At 52.9% G+C, this 25722-nt stretch overlaps 1 protein-coding gene across 2 annotated transcripts; it reads right to left on the bottom strand.

The window, feature by feature from the left end:
• Positions 1-597: 597 nt before the first annotated feature.
• Qrich2 (glutamine rich 2) lies at positions 598-25429 on the bottom strand. 2 transcript variants are annotated; one of them, XM_085696072.2, is made up of 21 exons: positions 25126-25429; positions 24580-24711; positions 24380-24472; positions 22407-22466; positions 21895-22005; positions 13686-17562; positions 13104-13189; positions 12625-12716; positions 12154-12268; positions 7463-7717; positions 6877-6999; positions 6693-6767; positions 6406-6570; positions 6137-6258; positions 5448-5513; positions 5106-5207; positions 4465-4665; positions 4046-4181; positions 3016-3103; positions 2164-2367; positions 598-828 (listed from the first exon to the last, which is right to left on the bottom strand). In XM_085696072.2, exons 1-21 carry the CDS (start codon positions 25267-25269, stop codon positions 629-631), a joined length of 6447 nt encoding a protein of 2148 aa, XP_085552198.2. In that variant the 5' UTR covers positions 25270-25429; the 3' UTR covers positions 598-628. The 2 variants fall into 2 exon arrangements, with proteins under 2 accessions (XP_085552198.2, XP_085552197.2); XM_085696071.2 differs by having other exon boundaries at positions 24580-25429.
• Between the last annotated feature and the right edge of the window lie 293 nt (positions 25430-25722).

The raw sequence follows: 25722 nt of genomic DNA, 5'->3' as shown, positions 1-25722 counted from the left end.
GGATTGCCTTTCAAGCCACCGTCTGCAGCGGCTCATCCAGAAGGACTGCGGAACATGGCTGATGGAAACCTGCCCAGCAGTGTGGGTTTGTTCTTCTGGCTGCAAGCTGTGTGTGGAGCCAGTAGCTGCCCTGAGGCAGCAGCCAGGGAGCAGGCAGCAGATACACCTCACCTCCAAGTAGAGTTAGTGCGCAAACAGCACGGGTCCCAGCCTACTCAGAACCTACTCAGAACGCCCCGGGCTGGTCCTCCAGACTAGAAGATGGAGTTAGCACTGATATGTGAACGGGCCCAGCCTGTCCCCAGGTTCCCAGAACCAGGTCCGGAGTCTTGCCCCAGCTATCCTCCCTGCCCTGGGTGCAACATTCTGCCCTTTCTGGGCTCCTGTGTCCTCAGAACAGCTCACTGGAGCTTGAGTTCTAGCTCTCTCTGACCATAAACTGGACTTGCTGTCCAGGGAACAGTCTGCTCTTCAGATGGGGGAAGGCCTGGAAGCCCAGCTGCTTGGCCGACAGCAGGTACCTGCCTCCTGCTCACTCCATCCTTCTTGAAGCAAGACAGCAGAAAAGTCTCCTGGCACTCAGACTCCTTTTTTTTTTTTTTTCCAAAAAATTTATTTCTATCTCTGCTTAGTGAGCAGTGGTGGACCTCGGTCCCCGGGTGGGCTCCTCCATTCCCTCCCTAGGAGGCACATCCATGTGTACATTCAGACCAGATGGGCTGCGCTGCAGACTTGCCATCTCTGTGGGGATGGATGCATGGGCCACATTCGGCTGGGAGAGACGCCCCTCAGAGGAGACAGGTCTGTCTTTCTTTTGCCCTGAAGGAACTGAAAGACAGGAGGGGCTCAGCTTGCTCTGCCTGGTCCCCCATGCCCGCCAGGGTGCCCTCCAGCTTGCCCAAGGCCTAAGCAAATTGTGAACCACATTAGCCAGGCTGCTGGGCTGGGCCTCACAGTGCAAGCATTCATGGGTGTTTCTGAGTAAAGGCTTAAGGCCCTTCCACGATCCTTGGGTGGGAGCCTTTAGTAATAATGTCCCTCTGCAGGATCCCAGGAAGAAACGGCCTCTTGGATGGCACCTCCTGTTCTTTGAGAGGCAACACTCACACAGGAAGGACCAGAAAATTTTCCACATCACTTAGAGTCTCCAACTTCTAAATGCTAAGTATTTCTAAGTAGAAAGTGCCCGAGATAAGAAAGCCAGGGACCCGGGAGAAAGTCACAGAAACATGCTGTCGTGGCCCATTCTCATCCGTTACCAGTGCTAGCCCTTAAATTCCAGCTTGACCACTTCCTGCTCCCCCTCTCAGTGCCCCGCCCCACACTGTTTCCCTAGTTGTTCCTGGGCTAATGTTGGCTTCTACCTTTTAGTGTAGGTGTGTGAATTAAAACCGGCTCATAGACAAAAACCACCTGACCAGCGTGGCCAGCGAGAAGCCCTCAGTGATGGTGGGGTACCATGGCCACCGTGCCCACCTTTATAGTTTCCCCTCCCATCTCTGCCACAGGCTCTCATGTGCGCAGGGATGGAGGCATGGTACAGAGCTGGAAGGTCTTAACTCGGGTACGGGGACAGTGTACCAGTGTCGAGATCCTTGGGTATCCTGCAAGCCCTCGCAAAACACTGTGTGTGCAGACTGTTAGCAAGCCACCCCTCCTCTTAGGAGTGCTGGTCCTGCACACATACACACCCATGACAGATGAGGGGAAAGACTGGCTTAGTCGCCTGGTGGTGTAGGCCCTAGCCTCACATTCCAGCGAGGACCACAGGCCTTGTGGTAGGACCCTAGCCCCTTGGCCTTCTCTCTGGTCTAGCTTCTCAGAAGAGACCAGGGGACTCTAGGGGCTTCCCAGGCTAGAGGCCACCTACAGGACAGGGTCAGAGCGGCGGAGGTAGGAGGGGGTGGTTGTGTCCTGGACCCACAGCCTGGCTCTTAGAACATTTGTGTGCCTGGAGCCAGAGGGCGGCGTGCATCTGTCCCTATATCCTCTTGTGTGGAAGACAGAAGCGGTGTTCACCTCACAGACCTGGCACACGCCAAACATTTGGCAACTCAGTTTTCCCCATTCTCCCTCCCATGCCCAGCCTGGGTTGGAAGAGAAGGCTGTCCGGAGGGAAGGAAAGGCCTGGGGGTAGCGTTCAGGCTTCCAGCAGGAAGCTACCTGAATTGCTGTCAGCCAACACCTGCGCACTCTGTGCACTCTGAGGCCGAGAGGGTGGCAGGCCGCCGTTGCCCAGAGAAGGCTGTCTGTGCACGTGAGGCCGGGCATGCTGGACCTGCTGAGCCTGCTGCATCTGCTGCATCTGCTGCAGCTGTTGTAACTGCTGGAGCTGCTGCAGCTGCTTGGACTTGTGCTTCGTCATTCCTGGGGCAGAGAAGAACAGGAGGCAGCTCAGCACCGAGTGAGAGCTGTGGGGACCCATGGCGATGAGGAGCCAGCCGGGCTGGGATCTTTTACAACCGAAGTTTGTGGCTACGCCCCTTAGAAACACTTGGTTCATCTACCTGTCCCTCCATGCACCCATCCGCCCAGATTCTCTGAGGACTTGTACATATCAGCCTTGTGTAGGAACTGAGAGTTCTGGCCCAGGTTCGGGGTTCAGGAAGCAGACACCGGGGAGCGCTCAAGGCATAATGGGAAAAGGTCCGATATGACCTGGAAGTGGGCTTTCAGGAGCCTTGGTGTTAGAATCAGTTAACGGCCCTTTGTTGAGTTTTGGAAAGTCAGTTAGGGCTTGACCGCATTGGCAAGGAAATTGAGACAGAGGTAAGAAAGCTCCCATGTGGGGGTGTGAGTGAGGGTGAAGGCCGGCGAGAAAGGATAGAGCCTCTGCTGGATGACTGGCTGGGTCTTGCTGCTGCCTTCCACCAGTAAACAGCCACCTGGCTCTGGGGAGGAGAAAGAAAACGCTTGGGGCCCAACGGTACAGACATGCTTGTACCAAGAGAGACAAATGTCCTTTGGAACCCAAGCAAGAACCCAGAAGGAACTCAAGGCTGTCTGGATGCTCACCATCTTTCCCTAGGATGCCTGGCAACCTTGTATCCATTCGTCCCTTGTAGATGTGTCCATCAAGACCCAAGATGTCAACCTCATCATGCTACGGAGAGGGAGAGATATGCGTGCCTGTTTCATTGTAACATTCTGAGTCTCCTCCTCGGAGGCTTAGAGTGTAGACACCATCAGCAAGCAGTGCTCAGGGCCCTCCCTGGGAACGGGGAGCCCAGCCTGTAGCCCTGGCTTTGGGGAGACTGAGGCCTGGGGCACCTGCCTGTGGCCCTGGCTTTGGGGAGACTGAGGCCTGGGGTCCCTGCCTGTAACCCTGGCTTTGGGGAGACTGAGGCCTGGGGCCCCTGCCTGTAACCCTGGCTTTGGGGAGACTGAGGCAGCAGTCATCCCACCGACTTGAAGGCCATAAAGCTAGTACAAGCCCAGCCCAGCCAGGACCATAAAAAGCAAGACCCCGGTGTGGAGTCTGGGCTGAGTGCGAGCTGGAGGAGGGAGAGTGGCGTCCCAGGGCCTGTAGCCGAAGGCAGTAGTGTGGTGTCTGGGAGATGGGTGGGAGGAAGGACGATTCTACTCAGCAGAGAGCCTGGGACTTGAACTGGGCAAGGACTGTACATTCCAGCTACTTTGGGAGGTTGAGGCAGAAGGATCCTGAGTTCAAGGCCTGCCTGAGCACCTTTGTGAGCAGACCATGTCTTAAAAATAAGAGGGGGGTGGGGCTGGAGAGATGGCTCAGCAGTTAAGAGCACTGGCTGCTCTTCCAGAGGACCTGGGTTTAATTCCCAGCATCCACAACTGTCTGTAACTCCCATTCCAGGGCATTCTCACACCGACATACATACACATAATAAAAATGAATAAATCTTTTTTTTAAAGTAAACAGAAACTGGGGAGATGCTCGCCTAGCAACCCCCAAGACAGGGAGGAACAGAAGGAAGGTAGAGGGGGCTCAGGGCAGAGAGCCAAGTGATGGGGCTTTGGGTGTCTTTCCAGAAGGGGCCTAGCAGGGTTATCCTCCCCACAGCTCCCATCAGACCTTCATGGCAATCTGGATCTCCTCCAGCGGAGACAGGTGCTGCGGGCGGTTTCGGCGGTAAGGGTAGGTGAGGGTGTGGCTGCCCCCACAGCGCCGGGGCACCGTGGAGTAGGTATAGTCTGCCGTATCCACCCCCCTAGGATGCAGACACAAGGAGTCGCTTTGAGTCACCAGGAGTGTTGCCGGCGACAGGCAGGCGAATAAGTCTGAGGCTGTACACACCACACACCACGCATATGCACCACTCAGACGCACACACACTCTCTCACACGCACACTCTCTCTCACACACACTCTCATCCTTCATTTCCTACCCCCCAACACCCATCCCTAGCGATGGGGTGAGGCCTTTGCTCTTACCCCCTGGGCCAAGCTTGGTCCTCAGGGACCTGGGTGTTCCCGGGACTCTTGTGCTCCTACCGTTTGTAGCATGGGTGGCTGAGGCACTGAGCGTGCATCAGCTCTCGGATCATCTGGCTGCTGGCCTTCACAGAGCCTCCGAAGTGAATTTGCACCTTCTCGATGTCCTTCAGCATCTTGGAGTGCATGCTGCGCAGGCGCCCCACACTCCGCTCCATCTGGGACAGATCGCCCCGAGAGAAGCTGCCGCCCAGCTTCAGGCTGTGAGACAGGGCAGAGGGAAAGAGGTCAACCCAGGGCTGGACAGAGCTCTGGAGGCTTTTCTCCTGGGTCTTATCTTCACGCTTCCTTTGGCTCCAGGACCCTGTTCTGCAGGACCCTGTGTGAACTGGGCTAGGGACTCACGCCATGGGCTCTTGACTGAGGGCTGAGGTGTCACTGGAGAGCTCAGCAACTCTGAGACCTGTGAGGGGCCAGACTGGCAGGGAAGGTTTTCCCTAGGTTCAAAAGCCCTCTTCACCCACAAAACAAATACTTAAAATTTAAATACAAAACCAACAAAGAAAGTTAATCTAGTGCCCCCCCATCCCAATCCCAAGCAGAGACTCTCAGCAGCCCTCCCAGGGTGCCCTCTGCAGCCGTCTCAGTCAGATCCCCTCCCACCCCACTCCTGCCCTACCCAGGATCCCACTGTCCCATACTTGCGGCTCTGCTGTCGGACCTGCTCTAGCTCAAACACAGTATAAGGCCGGATAGAACGGTGCCCAGGCATGCTGGGAATTATAGGGGTCATAGAGAGGACTCTGGGCGGGGACAGAAGAAGGGGAGGGCATGAGAAATCCCACCACTCAGTAGCACCAGCCACCCACTGCCATGTTCTAAAGAACATTCCTAATGGTTCAGTGTGGGTCACCTAGGAAGGACCAGGGACAGAAGGGGACCCAGGACAGGAGGTGAGATGAATGAGGGACAGGGAGACACACCCCCGGCTGTGCTGTCTTCTCCCTACCACCAGATGCTGTGGGAGAGGTGTGGACACTCACTGTCCAGTCACTGTTGTCTCCAAGGGACGATCGCAGGACAAGCAGTGGAAATGAGCCAAGAGCTGCCTGTCAGGAATGGGATATAGCACAGCAGGTGAGATCCAGAGAGTTTGGCTCCCCCGGAGGATGGGCCTGCTGGCAGCTCAGTCCACAAGCTGGCAGATCCTGCCCTACTTCCTGGGCATTCATCTGGTCCTAACCATCCCTTCCAGGCACACATCCTGAATCAACCGTCCAACTCAGTACCTCCTGTATCCTTCTGTATGCCTCTGGTGACCCCTCGTGGTCATGAGTGGGATTTCCCGACTCTGGTTCCCAAGGGGCATCTTCACGCCTCAGGGTAGCACAACTCAACACCAAGAACCTTGCACCTCCTACTGCCTCTCTCCACCATGATCTGAAGGATACGGCCAACTTTTTGAGGGGGTGGAGTTTCAAGACAGGGCTTCTCTGTGTAGCAGCCCTGGCTGTCCTGGAACTCAGGTTGCATGTAGACCAGGCTAGCCTCAAACTCGCAGAGATCCGCTTGCACGTGCCTCTCAGGGCCGAGATTAAAGGCCACCACGCCCTGCTTAGTTATTCAACTGTAAAATGCAGTCCCTTCGCCTGATTGACAGTCTTGGGCAGAAAAGGCCCTCTGGGGCTGCCCAGCGTGCCACCTTTAGGTTCCCCGGTCTTCCTGACCTCACCTGCGCATGGCAGCTGCCTCGTCTGCCTGGTAGAGTGGAGAGCGCTCTTTGAGCTGCTGCCGCAGCGATTTCCAGCGCTCCTCCAGCATCTGCTTCACTGGGTCCAGCTCCAGGCGGTCCAGCTGGGAGATGGGCACCGCGTGAGTTTAAGGCAGCAGTCGATGGGGGGCGGGGGGAGGGATCTAGCCTTGGAGAAAGTGGGCGTGTCTAACGGCAGAGCCTTACGTGGAGAGCAGCCCAGCCTGCCCTGCGCCTGCTCCCGCCCTCACCTTGCTGTCCATCTCCGCCAGGAGCTTGTCCAGAAGTTTTTGCCAGTCCTGCTCCTGTCCGCTCATCTTGGCCACCAGTTCCTGCATCATGTGGTTCAGCTGCTCGGTGGTGGCGTCAAATTGGATCCTGCTCACTTTGGACGCCAGAGCGCTCTTATCTGCTTTCTGCCAGAGAACAGCGCGGGGGCGAGAGTGTTCCTTCAGGAGTCTGCCCCATCCCTCCGTACCCCCCACCTCCTGCGCTGGCGGGGGAGGAGACAGGGAGGCTCCCGGGGTGAGATGCTCACTACATCGATCTCCATCTCCAGGTGCTCTCGGTCAGCCTTTTCCTTCTCCAGCCTCTCTAGGCCCTGGTACAGCACCTGGGGACCCACAGTACAGAGGAAATGAAGAGTCAGCGATGCTGAGTGGCAGGGGTGGGCAGGGTGGGATGAGCCTCTGCTCCACCCCAGATGCCCTGAGCCTGCTCACTTCAATGTCTTTCTGCTTCTGCCGGTGGTCCTCAATGAGGTTGCTGGTAGTGATGTTGAGCTTCTCGCAGTCACCCTGGACTTGCAGGATGGCGCTCTGCACGTGGCCCAGCAGCTCCTCATCCTGCAGCAGCGACAGGGAGGCTCTTGGGAGGCTGCTGGGCCGCCTCATGAGCAGTCCCCCTTGAGCCCCCATAAGCAGGAGGCTGCCTTTTAGAACTACAAGCAAAAGTCGGGTGTGGTCAGGCAGGCTTGTCGTCCCAACACTCAGGAAGCAGGGTGACTGGAAGTTCAAGTACAGTCTGGGCTGCGCAGTGAGTCTTAACAGGGAAGGACAAAGCTCAGAAGGTGGCCCCACACGTAAAATCATTGTTGCTAAGCCTGGTGACCTGACTTCAACCTCCAGGTACTCCATGGTGGGCAGAAAGAACTGACTTATGCAAGTCATCCTCTGACTTCTGCAAGAGATGTCGTGATATGCATGTGCCCCGCTCTGTGCCCCGCTCGGGCTTCTGTGGGCCCCTGGGAAGGCAGCCCTCTCCAGGGGGCCTCCTGCCAGCCTGTGAAGGAGCCGAGCAGAGACTCACCTGGCTCTGCAGCTTGGCCTTCTTGGAGGGCCTCGAGGCAGCCAGGCCGTTGACCATGTCCTGCAGCTGCTCATAGCGCTGGACCAGCAGGCTGACTTGGTGGCCCACATCCAGACTGCATGCTGGGCAGGTGGCCTCAGGGTCGAGCTGGCCCGGCACCAGGGTGTTGGTGTACTTGTGCGGGCTTATGCTCAAGGACAGCAGCGTGGAGGAGGAGCTCAGCATGCTCTCGATGATGGTTCTCAGCTTGTCCAGCTGGACGCAAGGCAGACATGAAGGGGGCGGAAAGGTCAGCCAAAGGCACATCTAACCACTGCGGCGGCACATTCAGCCTCTGCCCTGCTTTGACACAGGACAGCCACTGCCTCCTCAGCACAGAGGATCAGAGGATACCGCACACAGCAGACAGTTGAACTCTCCCCATCAAACAGTTTTCAAACACTTGTTTTTGTTTTTGTTTTGCCAGTGGGCAGCATTAATGACAAAGAAAGCACCTGTGTGGGGAGATCCCTCTAGCCTGTCTGTGGGTCCAGCGTGAGGACGCAGCTTCTGTAGCTAAATACTAAAAGGATGATCTGGGGTGGGGGGGGGGAGGGCTGTGATGCAATGCTCTTTCAGCACTGGGGGTGCGGACAGCGGGCTTTTACACTCTCTCTCACCCAGGATGGAAACTCTTAAGGATAAGTGAATGTGAGAAGCGCAAATACAGCTAGGGAATCTCTTGGGGTCTGAAGGTGCAAGTTCCTTCCAGGGAGAGCTGCTCAGGCTGGCCCTTCTGCCTCTTCTTCCCAGAGTCTTAGTGTGTTTCCACCAATGGTTGGTCCTGGGTAGCCAGCTCCCTTCAAGAGCAACCAACCTAGGCCTGCTAAGGATGCTGCTCGGCTCCACAAAGGGATGCCATCCCCTTCCTGTTGGGCAGTGACACCAAAGAGATGCTGCCAGAGCTCAGGGAAGATATTTGAGAGGATGTGTGAGACACACATGTTGCTAGGGGACAGAGCAGAGGGGAGGTATGTACAGCCAGGATGGATGAGAAGAAAGGTACATGCATACGAGCCAGGCCTGGGAGGTCGGGGGGAGCTGCCTGCCTCAGGCTGCCCTAGACTGAGAGTTTGCTCCTGCAGGCCCACATGCAACACATTGCCCTTTTGTCCTGGGTTCACACAGTCATCAGCTCCCTAAGGAAGGGTCCTGAGTGAAGGCCAGCGTGCCGGATGGCTGCTAGGAGAGAGAAAGGCATCCAGTGCTCCGGGTCAGTCCTCAGGAAAGTTGGCTGTCTCAATGGAACCTTCAAGAACAAAAAGCGAATTCCTGGGAGATGAGGACCAGGAGGACATTCCAGAAAGAACAGCGTAAGTGTGTTAGGGGAAAGGCAGAAAGGCCAGGAAGCCGGAGCCTGGCAGTGCAGGTGGCACAGAAGGTAAAACCTTCTGGAAAGGATGCCAGGCTACCAGAAGCCCAGGGATGGAGGGCTTGTCTAGAACCTGGGTTCCATCCCAACACTGCAGAAAGAAAACAAAAACGAAGCAAACAAAAACACTACAAAGGAGGTGGGGGTTGGGTGGAGTAGCTGTCTCTGTAGTCAGTGTGAACTTGGGGCTGGCAGGTGTCCCTTGACTCTGAGCCTCCTCCTGTCCTTACAGGACAATCAGCTTGGAGTCATGAAGGAACTCGGGAAAGGAGGAGGTTATGGATGTAGTAACGCAATGAAAACACCATCTGGCGTGTAAGGCGCTAGGTTTGATCTCTCCAGCGCCATGTCTGCTCAAGTACATAGGATGGCACACAGGACAGCACACAGGATGGCCAGCGCGCACAGGAGAAGGTCTCAGCATCACGAGTTACTGGAGAAATGTAAGTTCAAGCCACAGTAATACTGCACACCCACCAGAATGCGTGTAACTTTCCTAAAGGAGGAAAGGGGCTGGAGAGATGGCTCAGCAGCTAAGAGCACTGGCTGCTCTTGTAGAGGACTCAGGTTTGGCTCCCAGCACCCACATGAGGGCTCGCAGTGACCTTTAACTCCAGCTCCAGGAGATCTGACTACACCTCCTTCTGGGCTCCACGGCAGCTGTACTCACATATGCACATACCCACAACACACACACACACATACATGTTCATAATTGAAGATGAAAAGAATAAATCCAAGAGGAGAAAGAGATGCGTGTTGGTGACCATGGGAAGAACTGCAACTGGCACCCTCTGCTAGTGGGCATTCACGTGGTACAGCTACTTGGGAAAATAGTCTGTCAGTTCCTCAGATGGCCCTGCTTCTCACCACCCAGAACTTCCACTCTGGGCTCCATGCCCGGGAGCAAAGTATGTGTGCAAATGGATGCTCACACTGGCATGAGCCCTAATGGCTAATCAATAGGGACCATCCGGCTGCTCACCTGAATGGAGATGCAAGCTGCCATTGCTGTAGAATGGAATGAACATACGTGTATGGGTTTTGTTGTTGTCTTTTCAAAGTTTCTCTACATAGCCCTGGGCATCCTGGAACTTGCTCTGTAGACCAGGCTAGCCTTGAACTCAGAGATCTGCCTGCCTCTGCCTCCCAAGTGCTGGGATTAAAGGCAGGCGCTACCACCACACGGCCAGAATGAAATATTTTTGAGTCACAATAAAAGTGGGTGCTGGGAGGCAGGCTGTGGTGGTGCACGCCTTTAATCTCAGCACTGGGGAGGCAGAGGCAGGTGGATCTCTGTATGCTCAAGGCCAGCCTGGTCTACAAGAGCTAGGTACAAGGACTGTTACACAGGAAAACTTTATCTTGAAAAACCAAAAAAAAAAAAAAAAAGAAAAGAAAGAAAAGAAGGAAAGAAAGAAAGAAAGAAAGAAAGAAAGAAAGAAAGAAAGAAAACTTGGGGAAAGGGGGGGGCTGCAAAGATGGCGCGGTGGTTAAGAGCCCTTACTGCTCTTGCAGAGGGCCTGGGTCCGACACCCTCATAATGGCTCACAACCATCTGTAACCCCAGTTCCAGGGGATCTGTTTCTGTCCTCTGAGGGGTTGGTATGCGTGTGGCACACTTACACATGCAAGGACAGAGGAACCAGAATATAAATAAAAATCAATTTAAAAAGTTGAAAAATAGAATGAAGGGCAGGAGAGATGGCCCAGTGTGTGACAGAGAGCACGTGTACTGTGTGTGACAGACAGAGAGCCCATGTACTGTGTGTGACAGAGAGAGCACGTGTACTGTGTGTGACAGAGAGCACGTGTACTGTGTGTGACAGAGAGAGAGCACGTGTACTGTGTGTGACAGAGAGCACATGTGACTGTGTGACTCGTCCGTCCGGAGAGCCTGAGTCTACACCCAGCACCCGCAGCAGGCGTCTGAGCCCCCTGGAGCTCCAGCTCCAGGAGCCCGACGCCTCTGCCCCCCTCCCAGCATCACTCCCTCCCCCCACCCATGGCACACGTGTTACTAAAAGGCTGGCACCAATAGACAAGCTTGTGCAGGAAAGAAGAGCTCTTGGGGCCTCAGCCTTAGACAAAAACAAAACAAAACAAAACAAAAACAAAAACAAAAACCCTCCAGGCAACTAAGGAAAGCTGAGAGCAGAAGACAGCCTCTCCTCCAGGGAAATTACACCAATACCAAACGACTAGCCCCGAAAACATACATACAAGTGACATATGAACTAAGCAGGCTGCACTTTTTATTTACGTGCCTTGGTGTTTTGCCTGCAGGAGGATTCTGGGTCCCCAGGAACTGGAGTTACAGCTGTGAGCTGCCATGTGGACGCTGGGAACGGAACCTCGGTCCTGTGGAAGAGCAGTCAGTGTTCTTAACCTTTGTGCAATCTCCCCAGCCCAAGCAGGTTGTACTTTTTGTTTTTGATGATTTATTATTCTTATTTTATGTGTATTGGTATTTTGCCTGCCCGTATATCTGTGTGAGGGCGTCAGATCCCCTGGAACTGGAGGTACAGACAGTTGTGAGCTGGCATGTGGATTCTGGGAATTGAACCCAGATCCTCTGAAAGAGAAGGCAGTGCTCTTAACCACTGAACCATCTCTTCAGACCCCTGTACTTTTATATTTATGAATACATGCACACACACGCACACATACACACACACATGCACACACCCGATCACCAACAGCAATGGAAGAAAAAGAGGCCATCAATTTGAAAGAGAATAAAGGAGAGCTTATGGGAGGACTTGAAGGAAGGAATGGGGAGGAGGAGATGATGTAATTATATTACCTCAAGAAGCAGGAAAATTATCAAAAATAATAAAATACCGTTAAAAGCTGTATGTCATGACAGGTGAATTACAAGAAATACACAAAAGGAAAGAAGCAGTGAAGGAACCTGTCTCAGCTTCTGCACTGATGCCCTTGTCCTTTGGCATCGGGGTGGGGTTGAGCCCCAGCCCATAACCCCTCCCATCCTGCAATGCTTTGGCTGGGAAGCATCCCCCAGAGGAGCGTGTGTCTGAACCCTTGTTCCACAGCTGCTGCTCCCTTTGTGCAGATGCAAACAGAATGTGCTAGCTTGCTGTCCTGAGGCCGTCCTCGTCATGACGGACTCTGCCCTTCCCTAAGCTGCTTTTGATCGTGGCGTTTTACCACAGCAATAGAAAAGTAACTCCGCACCGGTCTCCACTGGGCGAGGACTGTTCTCTGCCTGGACTCTGGGGGGGCGGGGACCCTGGGGCCTTGACCACGGACCGCTCACCTGATCCTGTAGGTAGAGGGAGGCTTCAGAGACTGAATTCTCCATGGCGGCCTTGCCTCGCTCTTGGCTCTCCCTCAGCTCAGACAGTTCCTTCTCGATATCCGTGACCGTGACTCTGCAATGTTAAAGAACAGCGGCTCCTGCCACTGGCCCAGAACGCTTTGCTCAGTTGTGCAGAGGCCTGGCTGCTGGGGACACCGCAGGATAAGAACATCTGGAGCCTCTGTTTAAGAATCCCAAATAGAGTCCTGTGGTGGGACATAGCATCTCTGGGCTCCTCCCAGTCCTGGTGTTGATGTTAGGAAGGTAGGCTAATGTCTGCCAGGCCTTGAAAAGACTAGGGTAACCTGAGGAATTGGCACAATCCAGGCAAGAGACACTGGTCAGCACACGGGGAGGCAGAAGGCCACCTCTACCGCGTGGGCTTTAACCATGATGACCGCCAGGGTGCCAGCGGAGAGGGGGTGTCACCTGAGGATGCCCAGCTGCAAGGACAGTTGACTGGGCTTCACGTCCTTCCCTGTGGTGCCGTCGCCCTCTATCAGCCTCTGTATCTTCTCCAGCTACCAACAGAAAACCAGGAGGCGAGGTGTCAGGCGGACCTGAGTGTCTGCGGCCAAAGGCGGCCCTAGAGCGATCCCCGCCCTCTGCCCTCTCATGGGGGGAAGCTGCTGGCAGCAGAGACCCCGCAGTCTCTGACAGTGGCCTCTCTCTCTGGACGTGAAATGAGGAGCAAATGTGTGTTCATGCCCCCCCTCCCCTGTATTTTAAAGACTCTGCGTACCCATCTTCACGGCTGAGGTGGGGTTGTGTTTTCTATATGACTGGGTGATAAGGATCCGCTGAGACCACAGCCTAGGGGGAGGGCCTGTGGGCATCCAGCCTAGCATCAACCGCTCAGTCTCTGGTTCACCTCAGGACGCTAAGGAGGCTGACCCTCCCTTACGCACTCTGTCCTTGTCCTTGCGCACTTCCTTGGCCAGGGTCTTCAGATTCTTCATCTGCTCCTGCAGGTCCTGAGGTATGGTCTTCTTGACTGTGGGGTATGGAGGCTGCCATCAGGGTGTGATTCCCATCGGTCTCCCCACCTGTTTCCAGTCCCTTGGTGAGGAACTGACCCCAGAGGTCAGGTGGGAAGATGACTTGGTCCTGCTTCTCTGGCGACTGAGCAAGGAGGTAGGGGAAGCGGGGAGGACCGGTATGTGCCCAGAGTCTCACCCACCGCCCCTGACATTTTCATCTACCACTGTGTGAGTGAGCAAACATTAAGCTTCATTCTAGAACTCTCTCGCTTGCCACTCACCTCCAGGCTCTGGCCTCCCTTGAGACACGACCCCCCCCAACCCCCCACCCCCGCTCCCTGGTGCCTTAGTTTCACACCTTCCTATCTGTTCCTCAGGCCTCCCCACAGGCTGTGGCTGTGAGAGGAGTCACATCTGGGAAGGGGCATACTCTGCTTGTGGGGGTGGGGATGGGATGACACCCAGAAGGAAGGCCAAGGCTGCTTTCCCTCCACAGAAGGCGACACTCACCCATCATGGAGAGTAGGAACTGGATTTTCTCCAAGTCCGTCTGGCCGGTGAGTTCCTCTTCCAAATCCTTCATGTGCTCCTTCAGTTCCGTGTAAAGGCCAACAAGCTCACCCATCAGGCGGAACGTTTCCACCGCCATGGGGAAGCTTGGGGCCAATTTCTCCAGAGACTCCTGCCGTTCGCTGTGGACCTCACTGCCGGATGAGACCCGGTGGAGGTAGCTCAAGGACACTCGGGTACTGGAGTCAGTGGTATCTTGGTCTGCAATCGCCAGTTCAAACTGAACTGAGGCAGGTTTCCTGCTTGGATCCCAAGAGGCCTGACTAGAGGCATTGATTGTGTGTCCTTGGCTAGGGTAACCCAGGGCAGCCTGTGTTTGAACATACTGAGCCACACCTGGGATTCTTGGGCCTTGATCTGGGCCCTGATGGTCTGTGACAGGAAATACGTCTTGCCTGGCTTGTTCAGGAGTTAGGCATAGATCTGAAGGCAGTGTCAGAAAGCCACGGAGCTCTATGCTTGGTGTTACGAAGCCTGGTTGACTTGAAATGGGTTGTCTCAAACCACGTGGATAGGCACCAGGCTGAGTAAAACCAAGTGGAGCCAAGCTAGGCATGTATGCACCAGGCCGAACCAAACCACGAGGGCCCGCACCAGGTTGAACCAAACCACGAGGGCCCACACCAGGCTGAACCAAGCCGCGAGGGCCCACACCAGGCTGAACCAAACCACGAGGGCCCACACCAGGCTGAACCAAGCCGCGAGGGCCTGCACCAGGCTGACCCAAACCAAAAGGGCCCACACCAGACTGAAGTAAACCAAGAGGGCCCGTACCAGGCTGAACTAAACCAAGAGAGCCTGCACTAGGTTGAACTATTCCTGGCTGCATCATACCAAGCCCAGCTGCCCCGGGCTGCAACAAACCAGGCTGATCTGCCCCGGGCTGTAGTGAGTCATGCTGATCCATGCCAGGCTGCACCAGGTCACGCTGAACTGCTCCAGGCTGCATCAAGTCAGGCCGAATTACACCAGGTTCCATAAAACCATACTGATACATCCTAGGTTGTACCAAACCATACTGTTCCATGCCAGGCTGTAACAAACCACGCTGGTCCACTCCAGGCTGCACCAAGCCATGCTGGTCTGTACTAAGTTGCTCGGAGCTACTTTGAAGTGCTCCAGGTTGTGCCAAACCCTGCTGATCCATGCCAGGTTGTGCCAAACCCTGCTGATCCATACTAGGTTGTGCCAAACCCTGCTGATCCATGCCAGGTTGAGCCAAACCCTGCTGATCCATACTAGGTTGTGCCAAACCCTGCTGATCCATGCCAGGTTGAGCCAAACCCTGCTGATCCATGCCAGGTTGTGCCAAACCCTGTTGACCCATGCCAGGTTGGGATAAGCTGCTCTCATCTGCACCAGGTTGTACTGAACCACTGTGATCTATGACAGGTGGCATCCAATTGAGCTGATCTATGACAGGTTGCATCAAACCACGCTGATCTTCAACACGTTGTGCTACACTTGGCTGAACCAAACCATATTGACCTATACCAGGTTGGACCAAGCCAGGTGAGTATGTATCAGGCTGCATCCAACTACCAGGGAATGTCCCAGGTTGCACCAGGCCACGCTGAACTGCACCTGGTTGTGCCATATCGAGTTGATCTACACCAGGCTGCGCATAACTCCAGTCTGCACCAGGCTGCACAAAACCACTCTGATCTATTCTAGGTTGTACCAAACTATCCTGAATTGTACCAGGTTGCATCAACCCAGGGGCATAAGCACCTGGTTGTACCAATCCCTGCTGACCCATTCCAAGTTGTGCCAAACCAGGCAGAAATGCACCAGGCTGTACCCACCTCTGCTGATCTGTGCTCGGTTGAACCCAAACAGGCTGACCTGTGCCAGGTTGCACTAAACCTTGTCCTGCGCCAAGTTGTGCCAAACCAGGTGGATATACACCAGGCTGAATCAAGCTAGGCTGGCCTGTACCAGGAGGTACCAACTGTTGGTCTGGGCTGGGCTGTACCAAACCATCCCAATCTGCACTAGGTTGTACCAAATCACGTTGCTCCGCCCCTGGCTGCCCTGAACTCGGCCTACCTGCTCCAGGATGTGCTGAACCTCGCCAACTTGCCTCAGGCTGCACTGGACTCCGCTGTTCTGTCCCAACAGGTGCTGAACTTCTCCTTTCTGCCTCAACCTGCACCGAACTCCGCCGATCAGCCCCAACAGGTGCTGAACTACGTCTATCTGCCCCAGGCCTCATCAAAACACGTGGGTCTACACCGGGTTGCATCAAGCCTCGCTGATCTACACTAGGCTGTACAACACCACGCTGATATACAACAGGCTGCACCAAGCCACGCTGATCTACACCGGGCTGCACCAAGCCACGCTGATCTACACCAGGCTGCACAACACCACGGTGATCTACACCGGGCTGCACCAAGCCACGCTGGTCTACACCGGGCTGCACAATACTGCGCTCATCTACACCGGGCTGATCTACACCGGGCTGCACAACACCATGCTGATCTACACCGGGCTGCACCAAGCCACGCTGGTCTACACCGGGCTGCACAACACCACGCTGATCTACACCGGGCTGCACCAAGCCACGCTGGTCTACACTGGGCTGCACCAAGCCACGCTGGTCTACACCGGGCTGCACAACACCACGCTGATCTACACCGGGCTGCACCAAGCCACGCTGGTCTACACCGGGCTGCACAATACCGCGCTCATCTACACCGGGCTGCACAACGCCACGCTGATCTACACCGGGCTGCACCAAGCCACGCTGATCTACGCCGGGCTGCACCAAGCCACGCTGATCTACGCCGGGCTGCACCAAGCCACTCTGATCTGCTCCAGGTTGTGTGAAGCCTGGTGCTAGTAAGATGGACTGTCCAAAACCTTGTCGATCTGTACTAACTTGCATCAAACCAGGTGACATCAAGCCATATTGATCTGGAAGAGATAGAGGAAATGCATGCTGATCTATGCCAGGTATTACCAATCCCTGCTGATCCACACCAGGGGTGATTAGTCCTTGCTGACTTGTGCTTAATATTACAAATCCATGCTGATTTATGCCAACTGGTATCAACCCTTGTCTATTCGTGTCCCATTGTCCCATACCACTGTCATACATGACAGCCTGTTCCATGCCATGTTGGTCTGTTCTAGGAAGCATCACAGCTTGTTGATACATGTTGAATGGAGCTGTCGCAAGCTGAGCTGTACCAGATTTTTCCAGTCTTTGTTGACCCGTGTCAGGTACCGATGGTGGTAGCACACCACTCTGATCCATAGCGAGAGGCACCAATCCCTGGTCGTCCATCTCTGGCGGTAATACACTAAGCTGAGGCACAGCGAAGGGTATCACAGCTGGAGGATAAGGGCCAGGATAGAGCACTGCAGGTTGATCCATGCCAAATGGTGCAATCCCACGCTCCTCTGGCCTTGGCAAGACTTGTTCCTGACTAGCGGGCACCCCAACATGCTGGTCTCTGACTGGAGGTAAGACTTTTGGGGTTGGGCCAGGCTGTTGTTCGTCTCTTCTTTTGCCTGTGGAAGCTACAGTCTCTCTCATTCTCTGGCGATCTGTTTCTGATGTGATCTGGGCTGGCTCCCGGGCCCGTGAGGGCAGATCTCGAAATCCAGAACTGGATCTGCTCTGGTCTCTGCTAACGATCCTTTCAGGGGGGCGCTCCACACCGCTGGCTAACATCTGTTCTGGGCCACCAACGGAACCCAGAGCCTGGTCAACAGTGGAGGTCTTGGGGAACAGTCCACTTGGAAGGTCGCTTGGTGTTAGCGATGTCATTTTACGCCTGCCAAAGGTTGCTGTTGATGAATCTGAGCTCTGAGGAAAGAGGAAGAGGGAGAGTGGTTACAATCGCTAAGAAACTGGAAAAAGCTGAAAGCAAGGCCATCTTGGTATTGGCTAGGATGACTTAAGGCCCTTGCAGAAAAGAAGCCCTGTGCGAGTGCATGTATGTGTGTAAGTATGTGTCTGTGTGTGTGTGAGAGAGAGTGTGAGTGTGTGATGCTGGGCGTTAAACCTGGGCCGTGGAAGTATTAGGTGGGTCCTCTGCCGCTGAGTCGTAGTCTGAGTCCTTCATTTTTACTCTTTATTTTGAGGCAGGGGGCTCCATAAGTCATCTAGGCTGGCCTTGAATTTCTCATCCTCCTGCCTCCAGCTCTGGAGTGCTGAGATTACAGCCGTGCTCCACCATGCGCAGTTTATCAGTGGTGTGAGGATTGACCCCAGCATTCTGTGCACGCTCAGCAAGTACACCAACCAAGTTACAGCCCCAGCCCCTGGTTTGGCTTTTTAAGACAACCCCAAGGTTGGCCTTGAATTTACAACTTCTTCCTTAGTGGGATTCAACCCCACTCTCAGTCTCCCTGCCTCTTACAAAAACCTTTGTGGTAATAACGTCTTATCTGCAGGATCCAGGGGACTCTCCTTCAAGATCCTTAGCCTCATTAGACTACGAAGTCACTTGTCATTGAGAAGAATAATGGGGGTTTTTAGGAACGACGTTCTTGGGGGCTATTTAACTAAGTACAGAGACTAAAGACACATTCTGCGAAATCCTAGAAAAGTGGCCTCAGCAGCTACAGAAGTTGTAGAAATTGAGTCCTAGACAAGGTGATGCTGTTTTTGTCAAGGGTGTCAGATGAGGCCCACGACTATCTGAGGATGCTCAGTGGGCAGGCAGAGCAGCGGCCTAAAAAAAACAAAACTTGGGGCTGGAGAAATGGCTCAGCGGTTAAGAGCACTGACTGCTCTTCCAGAGAACCTGGGTTCAATTCCCAGCACCCACATGGCAGCTCACCACTGTCTAAAAATCTGGTTCCAGGGGACCTGACACCTTCACACCAATGCACATGAAATAAAAGATAAATGAATCATAAAAATTTAAAAAAGAAAAAAGAAAAAGAAAACTTGAACAGGGGAAGTGGTGGCACACGCCTTTAATCCCAGCACTCAGGAGGCAGAGGCAGGCGGATCTCTGTGAATCCGAGGCCAGCCTGGTCTACAAGAGCTAGTTCAGGACAGGCTCCTAAGCTACAGAGAAACCCTGTCTTGAAAAACAAACAAAAGAAAGAAAGAAAGAAAGAAAGAAAAGATAAGGAAAAGAAAAAAAAGAAAAAGAAAAGAAAAAAAGAAAAAGGAAAACGTGGTTACGTGGTTCATAATATATTCCTGGGGGGAGTGGGCTGGTGAGATGGGCCAGTGGATAAAGACCTCAGCCACCAACCCCTGGGACCCATGCTGTGGAAGGAGGGACCCACCTCTTTAAGGTTGTCCTCTGACCTCCATTCAGGCATCGTGAAATGCACACAGCCGGACACACAGACACACAGAATGACCTCAAGTGTAATGAAAGGATATAGTATATATTGTCAGACTTTGAAACAGTTGACCGAGACTAGCCCCTGAGTAGTAGAGGCAGCCTCCAATCTGGGCAGACCAACACCTGCCCACAGGCTTGTCTTCGTCTTCCTCCAGCTTTAACGTCAAAGTTCTGGGGAGATTTGGAATTTGGATGCCTCAAGATTATGAGGAGGGCCAGTAGTGGTGGCACACGCCTTTAATCTCAGCACCCGGGAGGCAAAGGCAAGCAGGTCTCTGAGCTCAAGGAGAGCTTGGTCTACAGAGTGAGTTGTAGGACAGCCAGAGATACACAGAGAAATCCATCTTAAAAACTCAAAACCAACAAAACAAGAATACCAAAATATGAGTAGAAACAAGATCATTTACTGGCCATTTCTTGTGTGTGAATGTGTGTGTGTACATTTCTTATATGTGAATGTGTGTGCATATTTCTTGTGTGTGAATGTGTGTATGCACATTTCTTATGTGTGAATGTGTGTGCATATTTCTTGTGTGTGAATATGTGTGCCCACATTTCTTGTGTGTGAATGCGTGCAAATTTCTTATGTGTAAATGTATGTGTGCACATTTCTTGTGTGTGAATGTGTGTGCCCACATTTCTAGTGTGTGAATATGTGTGCACATTTCCTGTGTGTGAATGTGTGTGCACACATTTCTTGTGTGTGAATGTGTGTGTGCACATTTATTATGTGTGAATGTGTGTGCATATTTCTTGTATGTGAATATGTGTGCCCACATTTCTTGTGTGTGAATGCGTGCAAATTTCTTATGTGTAAATGTATGTGTGCACATTTCTTGCGTGTGAATGTGTGTGCCCACATTTCTAGTATGTGAATATGTGTGTACATTTCCTGTGTGTGAATGTGTGTGCACACATTTCTTGTATGTGAATGTGTGTGCACACATTTCTAGTGTGTGAATGTGTGTGTGCACATTTCCTGTATGTGAATGTGTGTGCGCACATTTCTTGTGTGTGAATGTATGTGTGCGCACATTTCTTGTTTGTGAATGTGTGCACATTTCTTATGTGTGAATGTGTGTGCACACATTTCTTGTGTGTGAATGTGTGTGCACACATTTCTTGTGTGTGAATGTGTGTGCACACATTTCTAGTGTGTGAATGTGTGTGCGCACATTTCCTGTATGTGAATGTGTGTGCGCACATTTCTTGTGTGTGAATGTATGTGTGCGCACATTTCTTGTTTGTGAATGTGTGCACATTTCTTATGTGTGAATGTGTGTGCACACATTTCTTGAGTGTGAATGTGTGTGCACACATTTCCAGTGTGTGAATGTGTGTGTGCACATTTCCTGTATGTGAATGTGTGTGCGCACATTTCTTGTGTGTGAATGTATGTGTGCGCACATTTCTTGTTTGTGAATGTGTGCACATTTCTTATGTGTGAATGTGTGTGCACACATTTCTTGTTTGTGAATGTGTGTGCACATTTCTTGTGTGTGAATGTGTGTGCACATTTCTTGTGTGTGAATGTGTGTGTGCATATTTCTGTGTGTGAATGTGTGTGCACCTTTCTGTGTGTGAATGCATGTGTGTGCAAATTTCTTATGTGTGAATGTGTGTGTGTGCACATTTGTGGAGGACAGAGATGGTCACTGTGTCTTCCTCAATCCCTTTCTTTACTCTTTTTGAGGCAGGGTCTCTCACGGAACAGCTCACCAATTCAGCGTGGCTCACTGCCTAGCATGCCCCAAGGATTCTCTTATATATCCCTCCTTAGAACTTGGATTACAGGCACACACCTCTGTGCCTGGCTTTACAGGGGTGCTGGGGACTAGACTCAGGTCTTCATATGGCATTTGCTCACTGACTGACTCTCCCCAGCCTACCCTGGATTTTTCTCTTCTTCTGGCTCTCAACAGGGACCTGAAAAGTAAGACTTTTGTCTTTCGCTTTACCTTTAGCCTGCCAGGCACCAAAGCTTGGTGTTTCATAGGCTTTGTTTGTTTTGTTTTTGTTAGATAGGGTTTCTCTCTGTATCCCTGGCTGTTCTGGAACTCACTCTGTAGGCCAGGCTGGCCTCGAACTCACAGAGAACTACCTGGCTCTGTCTCCCAGGTGCTGGGATTAAAGGCACGCACCACTACTGCCTGGCTCTTAGCCTGTTTTTTTTTTATTAAGATTTTTATGATTTAGTTAATTTGAGACAGAGTCTCATTATGTAGTTGTGGCTGGCCTGGAACTCTTGATGTGGACTAGTGAATCCTGTTTACAAAGGTCACGTGAAAATCACTAGGGTTGCCAAGCATGTGGCGATCACGTGTACCAGCTCAGAATGGACAGACACATTATCGGGGGCCTCTTGCTAGGTCACTTGCTCCTGTTCTGATCAGCCTGGTCCTAAGGGTCAAGGAATGAACGCTTTTTAGGATGGGTTGTAAAGGAAGTCTGAAAAGCTAGCGAAGCAAAGGAGAATGGGCAGCATCGTCGACACGGTGCCCTGGCAGAGCTCGACAGTGTGGGCACTGGCACACGGTCTAGGTGCAAGGAGGCTTAATCTCTCTCCATGCTGCCATTTGGACTCTAAGCTGGGGCAACATACAATCGCAATAGGTAGACAGAGCATGAAGGTGTGCTTCCCAAACCCAGGAATTTATCCAGTTCAGTCGGGTCATTGTCATCCTGGGAAAATTATTTTAGATCTCTGCAACATAGAATGTACAGAATAAATTATGAAGATGCAAATACCAGAGTATGGAGTGGTGGTAACTATAGGACGTGGTCTCAGGAAACCCACCCAAGGCCACTGTCCAAGACCCCTGTGGGTTTACCCCTCTGGAAGCCTTCCATCCATCAGTGATCGCTTGTTCCAGCTCCTCCCAGGTGACCATGGTGATCTCTTCAGTACCCGGACCAAGATTCAGCCTCCGATTCAATTGATCCTGTCAGGAACAGATCAAGAGATGGACACACACGTGTGCAAGTGTGAGTACACATAGCACATTCATCCTGCAGATCTGACCCGCAGGCTTGAGTGGGTGCTACCACCCGTCCCAGCCTCAGAAAGGTTCACTGGCTTTCAGCGACCAGCCAGGAGGGCAGAACTGGCCAGTTGGTTTGTCTCCCATTGACTCTAATAGAGCCCTGAGCAGAGAAGGCAAGGACTCTCTTCTCCCCACTATCCAGACGTGGTGTCTCTTACGGGCAGAGCTCCTGTAACCCCATCCCGAAAGGAAACAGATACTGGCGTGGGGGAGGGGAATTGGGACCATCTCTGGAGAGAAGTCAGACTAACAAGAAACCCTCTTCTCAGGGCCCTTTCCCCAGGGCTTGTCCATGTTACCAGGTATTCTTCTCGGTCTTTGACTACCTTCTCGAGGTCATTAATACGCTGAAGGAGTTCCTGGAAGCAGAGTTTGGGAATGGGCTGTCACTCAGCCCTCCTATCTGCACACACATGCACACTTACACACATGCACTCCGCTTTGGCGTGAAGGAGAGAAGGAAACTCGGCCCTTCACTGAGAGAAGGACCGAGTTTCCACCTAGTTTTATCTGGGAGGTAAAGCCAGGTTCCCAGTTTTTTTCCTTGTCAGTGGGAAGGAGGGAAGTGGGTTGCAGAGACGGCAGTAACAATAGTGCCCAGTGTGCCCAGTCCCGTGTTCATGTGGGGCTGACACTGCTAGCCCTTGCTCTACCTCACACTACCCACTGCCAAAGCTTCTAACCCTATAGCACAGGACCCACCTTGCCTCTCCAGAATCAAATGCCAGGTCTCTCAGCATCCTGCCAGTCTGAGCTGTGGCAGGAGAAAACCCCTCAAAGGTCCCAGCAAGTGACCAACACCTCAGTTGTACTTTACGACTTGTGCTGACCGCCAGGATCTAAGACTAGGTTCTGAACAGACCTTCCAAACTCAAAAGTTTAGAAAAGGCCGGGCATGGTGCTGCTGTGTGCCTATTATCCCAGTCCTTGGGAGGTGGCTAAAAGGATCAGGACGTCAAGCCAGCCTTGGCCACACAGTTAAATTCAAGGCCAGCTGGACTACAAGAAGACCTTGTTTCAAAAAAATAGTGGGAGCCGAATGGTGGTGGTGCATGTCTTTAATCCTAGCACTCGGGAGGCAGAGGTAGGCGGATCTCTGTGAGTCGAGGCCAGCCTCATCTACAGAGTTACCAGGACAGGCACCAAAGCTACAGAGAAACCCTGACTTGAAAAAAATCAAATCAAACCAAAACAAAACAAATAGTCGGGCAGTGGTGGTACATGCCTTTAATCCTAGCAGGTGGGTCTCTGAGTTCAGGCCAACCAAAAAAAAAAAAAAAAAAAAAAAAAAAACAAAAAAACAAAAACAAAAAAACAAAAACAAAACATGCTGAAGGCTGCTGCCCTACAGACTGCTCCAACTAACCTGGCTCCACCTGCGTCCGTGTTTATCTGTCTGTAACAGCTCTGCTGCTTTGTTCTGCTGGACATGGTAAAGACACTTCGGGATGGTGGTTTCTTTTTCTGAGAGCCTGTACTGCTCAATCTCAACTTTCTCCCCCCAACCCCCAACTCCCACCCCCTTCTATGTGTGCGCGTGCTTGTGTGTTCCTCGTTCCTTTGCTGCCTATGCTTTTAACCTCTGAACCAAGTCTCTAGCTCCTCTTGAAATAACCTATTTATTATTTTGATTTTTTTTTTTTTTTGAGACATGGTTTCTCTGTGTGACCTGTATAGCTTTGGAGCCTATCCTGGAGTTCAGTCTGTAGACCAGGCTGGCCTCAAACTCACAGAGATCCGCCTGCCTCTGCTTCCAGAGTGCTGGGATTAAAGGCATGCGCCACCACTGCTGGGCTCCCCCTTGATATGTTATTAATGACCCTAGGAAGGGGGATGGGGCTGCAGAGATGGTACAGCAAATAAGAGCACTGGCTGCTCTCGTAGAGGACCAAGGTCAAGATCTGTAATTCCAGTTCCAGTGATTTGACGCCCTCTTCTGGACCCCCCAAGCACTGCATGCATTGTGGGTACACACACCCGCAAGCAAAACACTCACACACAAAAAATAAAATGAAAGCCGGACGGTGGTGGCGCAAGCCTTTAATCCCAGAACTCGGGAGGCAGAGGCAGGCGGATCTCTGTGAGTTCCAGGCCAGCCAGGGCAACACCATGAAATCCTGTCTCGAAAAGCCAAAAAGAAAAAAAAAATTCACAAGCATACAACAACAAAAAAGAAAGAGAGAATGAAAGAAAAAAGAAAGAAAAAAGAAAAAGGAGAGTTGTGTCAAAGGATCACTCCACTTGTGGGGTGTGGCCCCGAGGATGTCCTCACCTGGACGTTCAGGTCAGGTGACTCCTGCACCTTCTGGTGGGCTTCTTTCAGAATCTTCACGTCTTCTATGAGGCCTTGGAGCACACTCGAGGACTGCGAAAGAGTAGGAGCCATGTGAAGCCGAGACTGGCACCTCTATCAGCTTAGGGATTGCAGGGTAGCCAGAAGGCGCAGAGGCTCCGAAGGGTCAGTCTACCTACCTTGGCTGGGCTGGTATCTTTCTGAGTCTTTTCGAGCTTTGGTTGTGTCTTGGGGGGCGCCCCCGCTGGGGGCTCAGACTTGTCCAGCTTCTCCGTGGATTCGTAGATCTTGATGGACTTTGTCAGAGATGCCTGTGGGGATACACGTGGGGATACACGTGGGGATACACGTGGGGATACACGTGGGGATACACGTGGGGATACACGTGGGGATACACGTGGGGATACACGTGGGGCCCCCAGAGCCATCTCCTCTTCCGTCTTGGGAAACTCCTGGAAGGGGTCGGTGGCTGTGGAGAAGTGTTCCACGTGCGTGGCAATGCCTTGTACTTTGTTGTCCATATTCTTAAGCTGCTTGGTGAGGTCCTGAACCTGGCTGCCCAGGTCCTTCAGCTGGCTCTCCAGGGTCTGCTGAGATGACAGTTTGGTTGCACTCCCGCGTTTCTCTTTGCTGACTGACATTTGCGGGGAGCTGAAGGAGCCTCGGATCGACTCAGCCGAGCGGCCAGACTCAGTCGACGACGGATAACTGAAGTCGATCAGTACCTGTTGTAGGTTGAGGCTCTTGAGCATGGCCACTATCAGGGTATGCAGGGCCGTGAAGTTCACCGCTCCCACCTCTGGAGTGCCGATTGCCAGGTCGGCCAGCTCCCGGAGGGTGACCCTGTTGTCCACTAATGACGGCGGCATTGTGTGCTGTTGGGATCCCCCAGAGCCCTAGGGAAGATGGGCGAGCCAGGCTCGCTCCTTGCAGGACTAAGGCGCCACCAGGGCTCTCAGTAGGAGGCCCTGCTTGTGGCTTTGTGGCCTCCAAGCTGGAGCCCTAGGCTCTTCTCCTCCGTTCTGGCCAGTGGACGTTTGGAACGAGGGCGCACGGTTTGCAGCCCCCCGCGTTGCTGAGGCACGGGACTGCAGAGATTCTAACTAAGAACGTGCACTGGCGCCAGCCCTCACTGCAACCATACTCAAAAACTACAGTGGAGGCTTAGACAACACCTCAAGGCGCCTCCAGTTTTTCAGTAATGCTCCCAACGAAGGGATAATGGGGCTGGGTCAAGTGCATCAAGTCGGTTTTGAAGGAGAGGCTGCAGTGTCTTTCTGTGGGTCCACCAGACTCCTGGCTCTCAACAAAGAAAGCCAGAT

Source organism: Myodes glareolus, chromosome 9, assembly GCF_982192425.1.
Source record: "Myodes glareolus chromosome 9, mMyoGla1.1, whole genome shotgun sequence".
Lineage (NCBI taxonomy): Eukaryota > Metazoa > Chordata > Mammalia > Rodentia > Cricetidae > Myodes > Myodes glareolus.
This window is presented reverse-complemented; position numbering and strand designations above follow the sequence as displayed.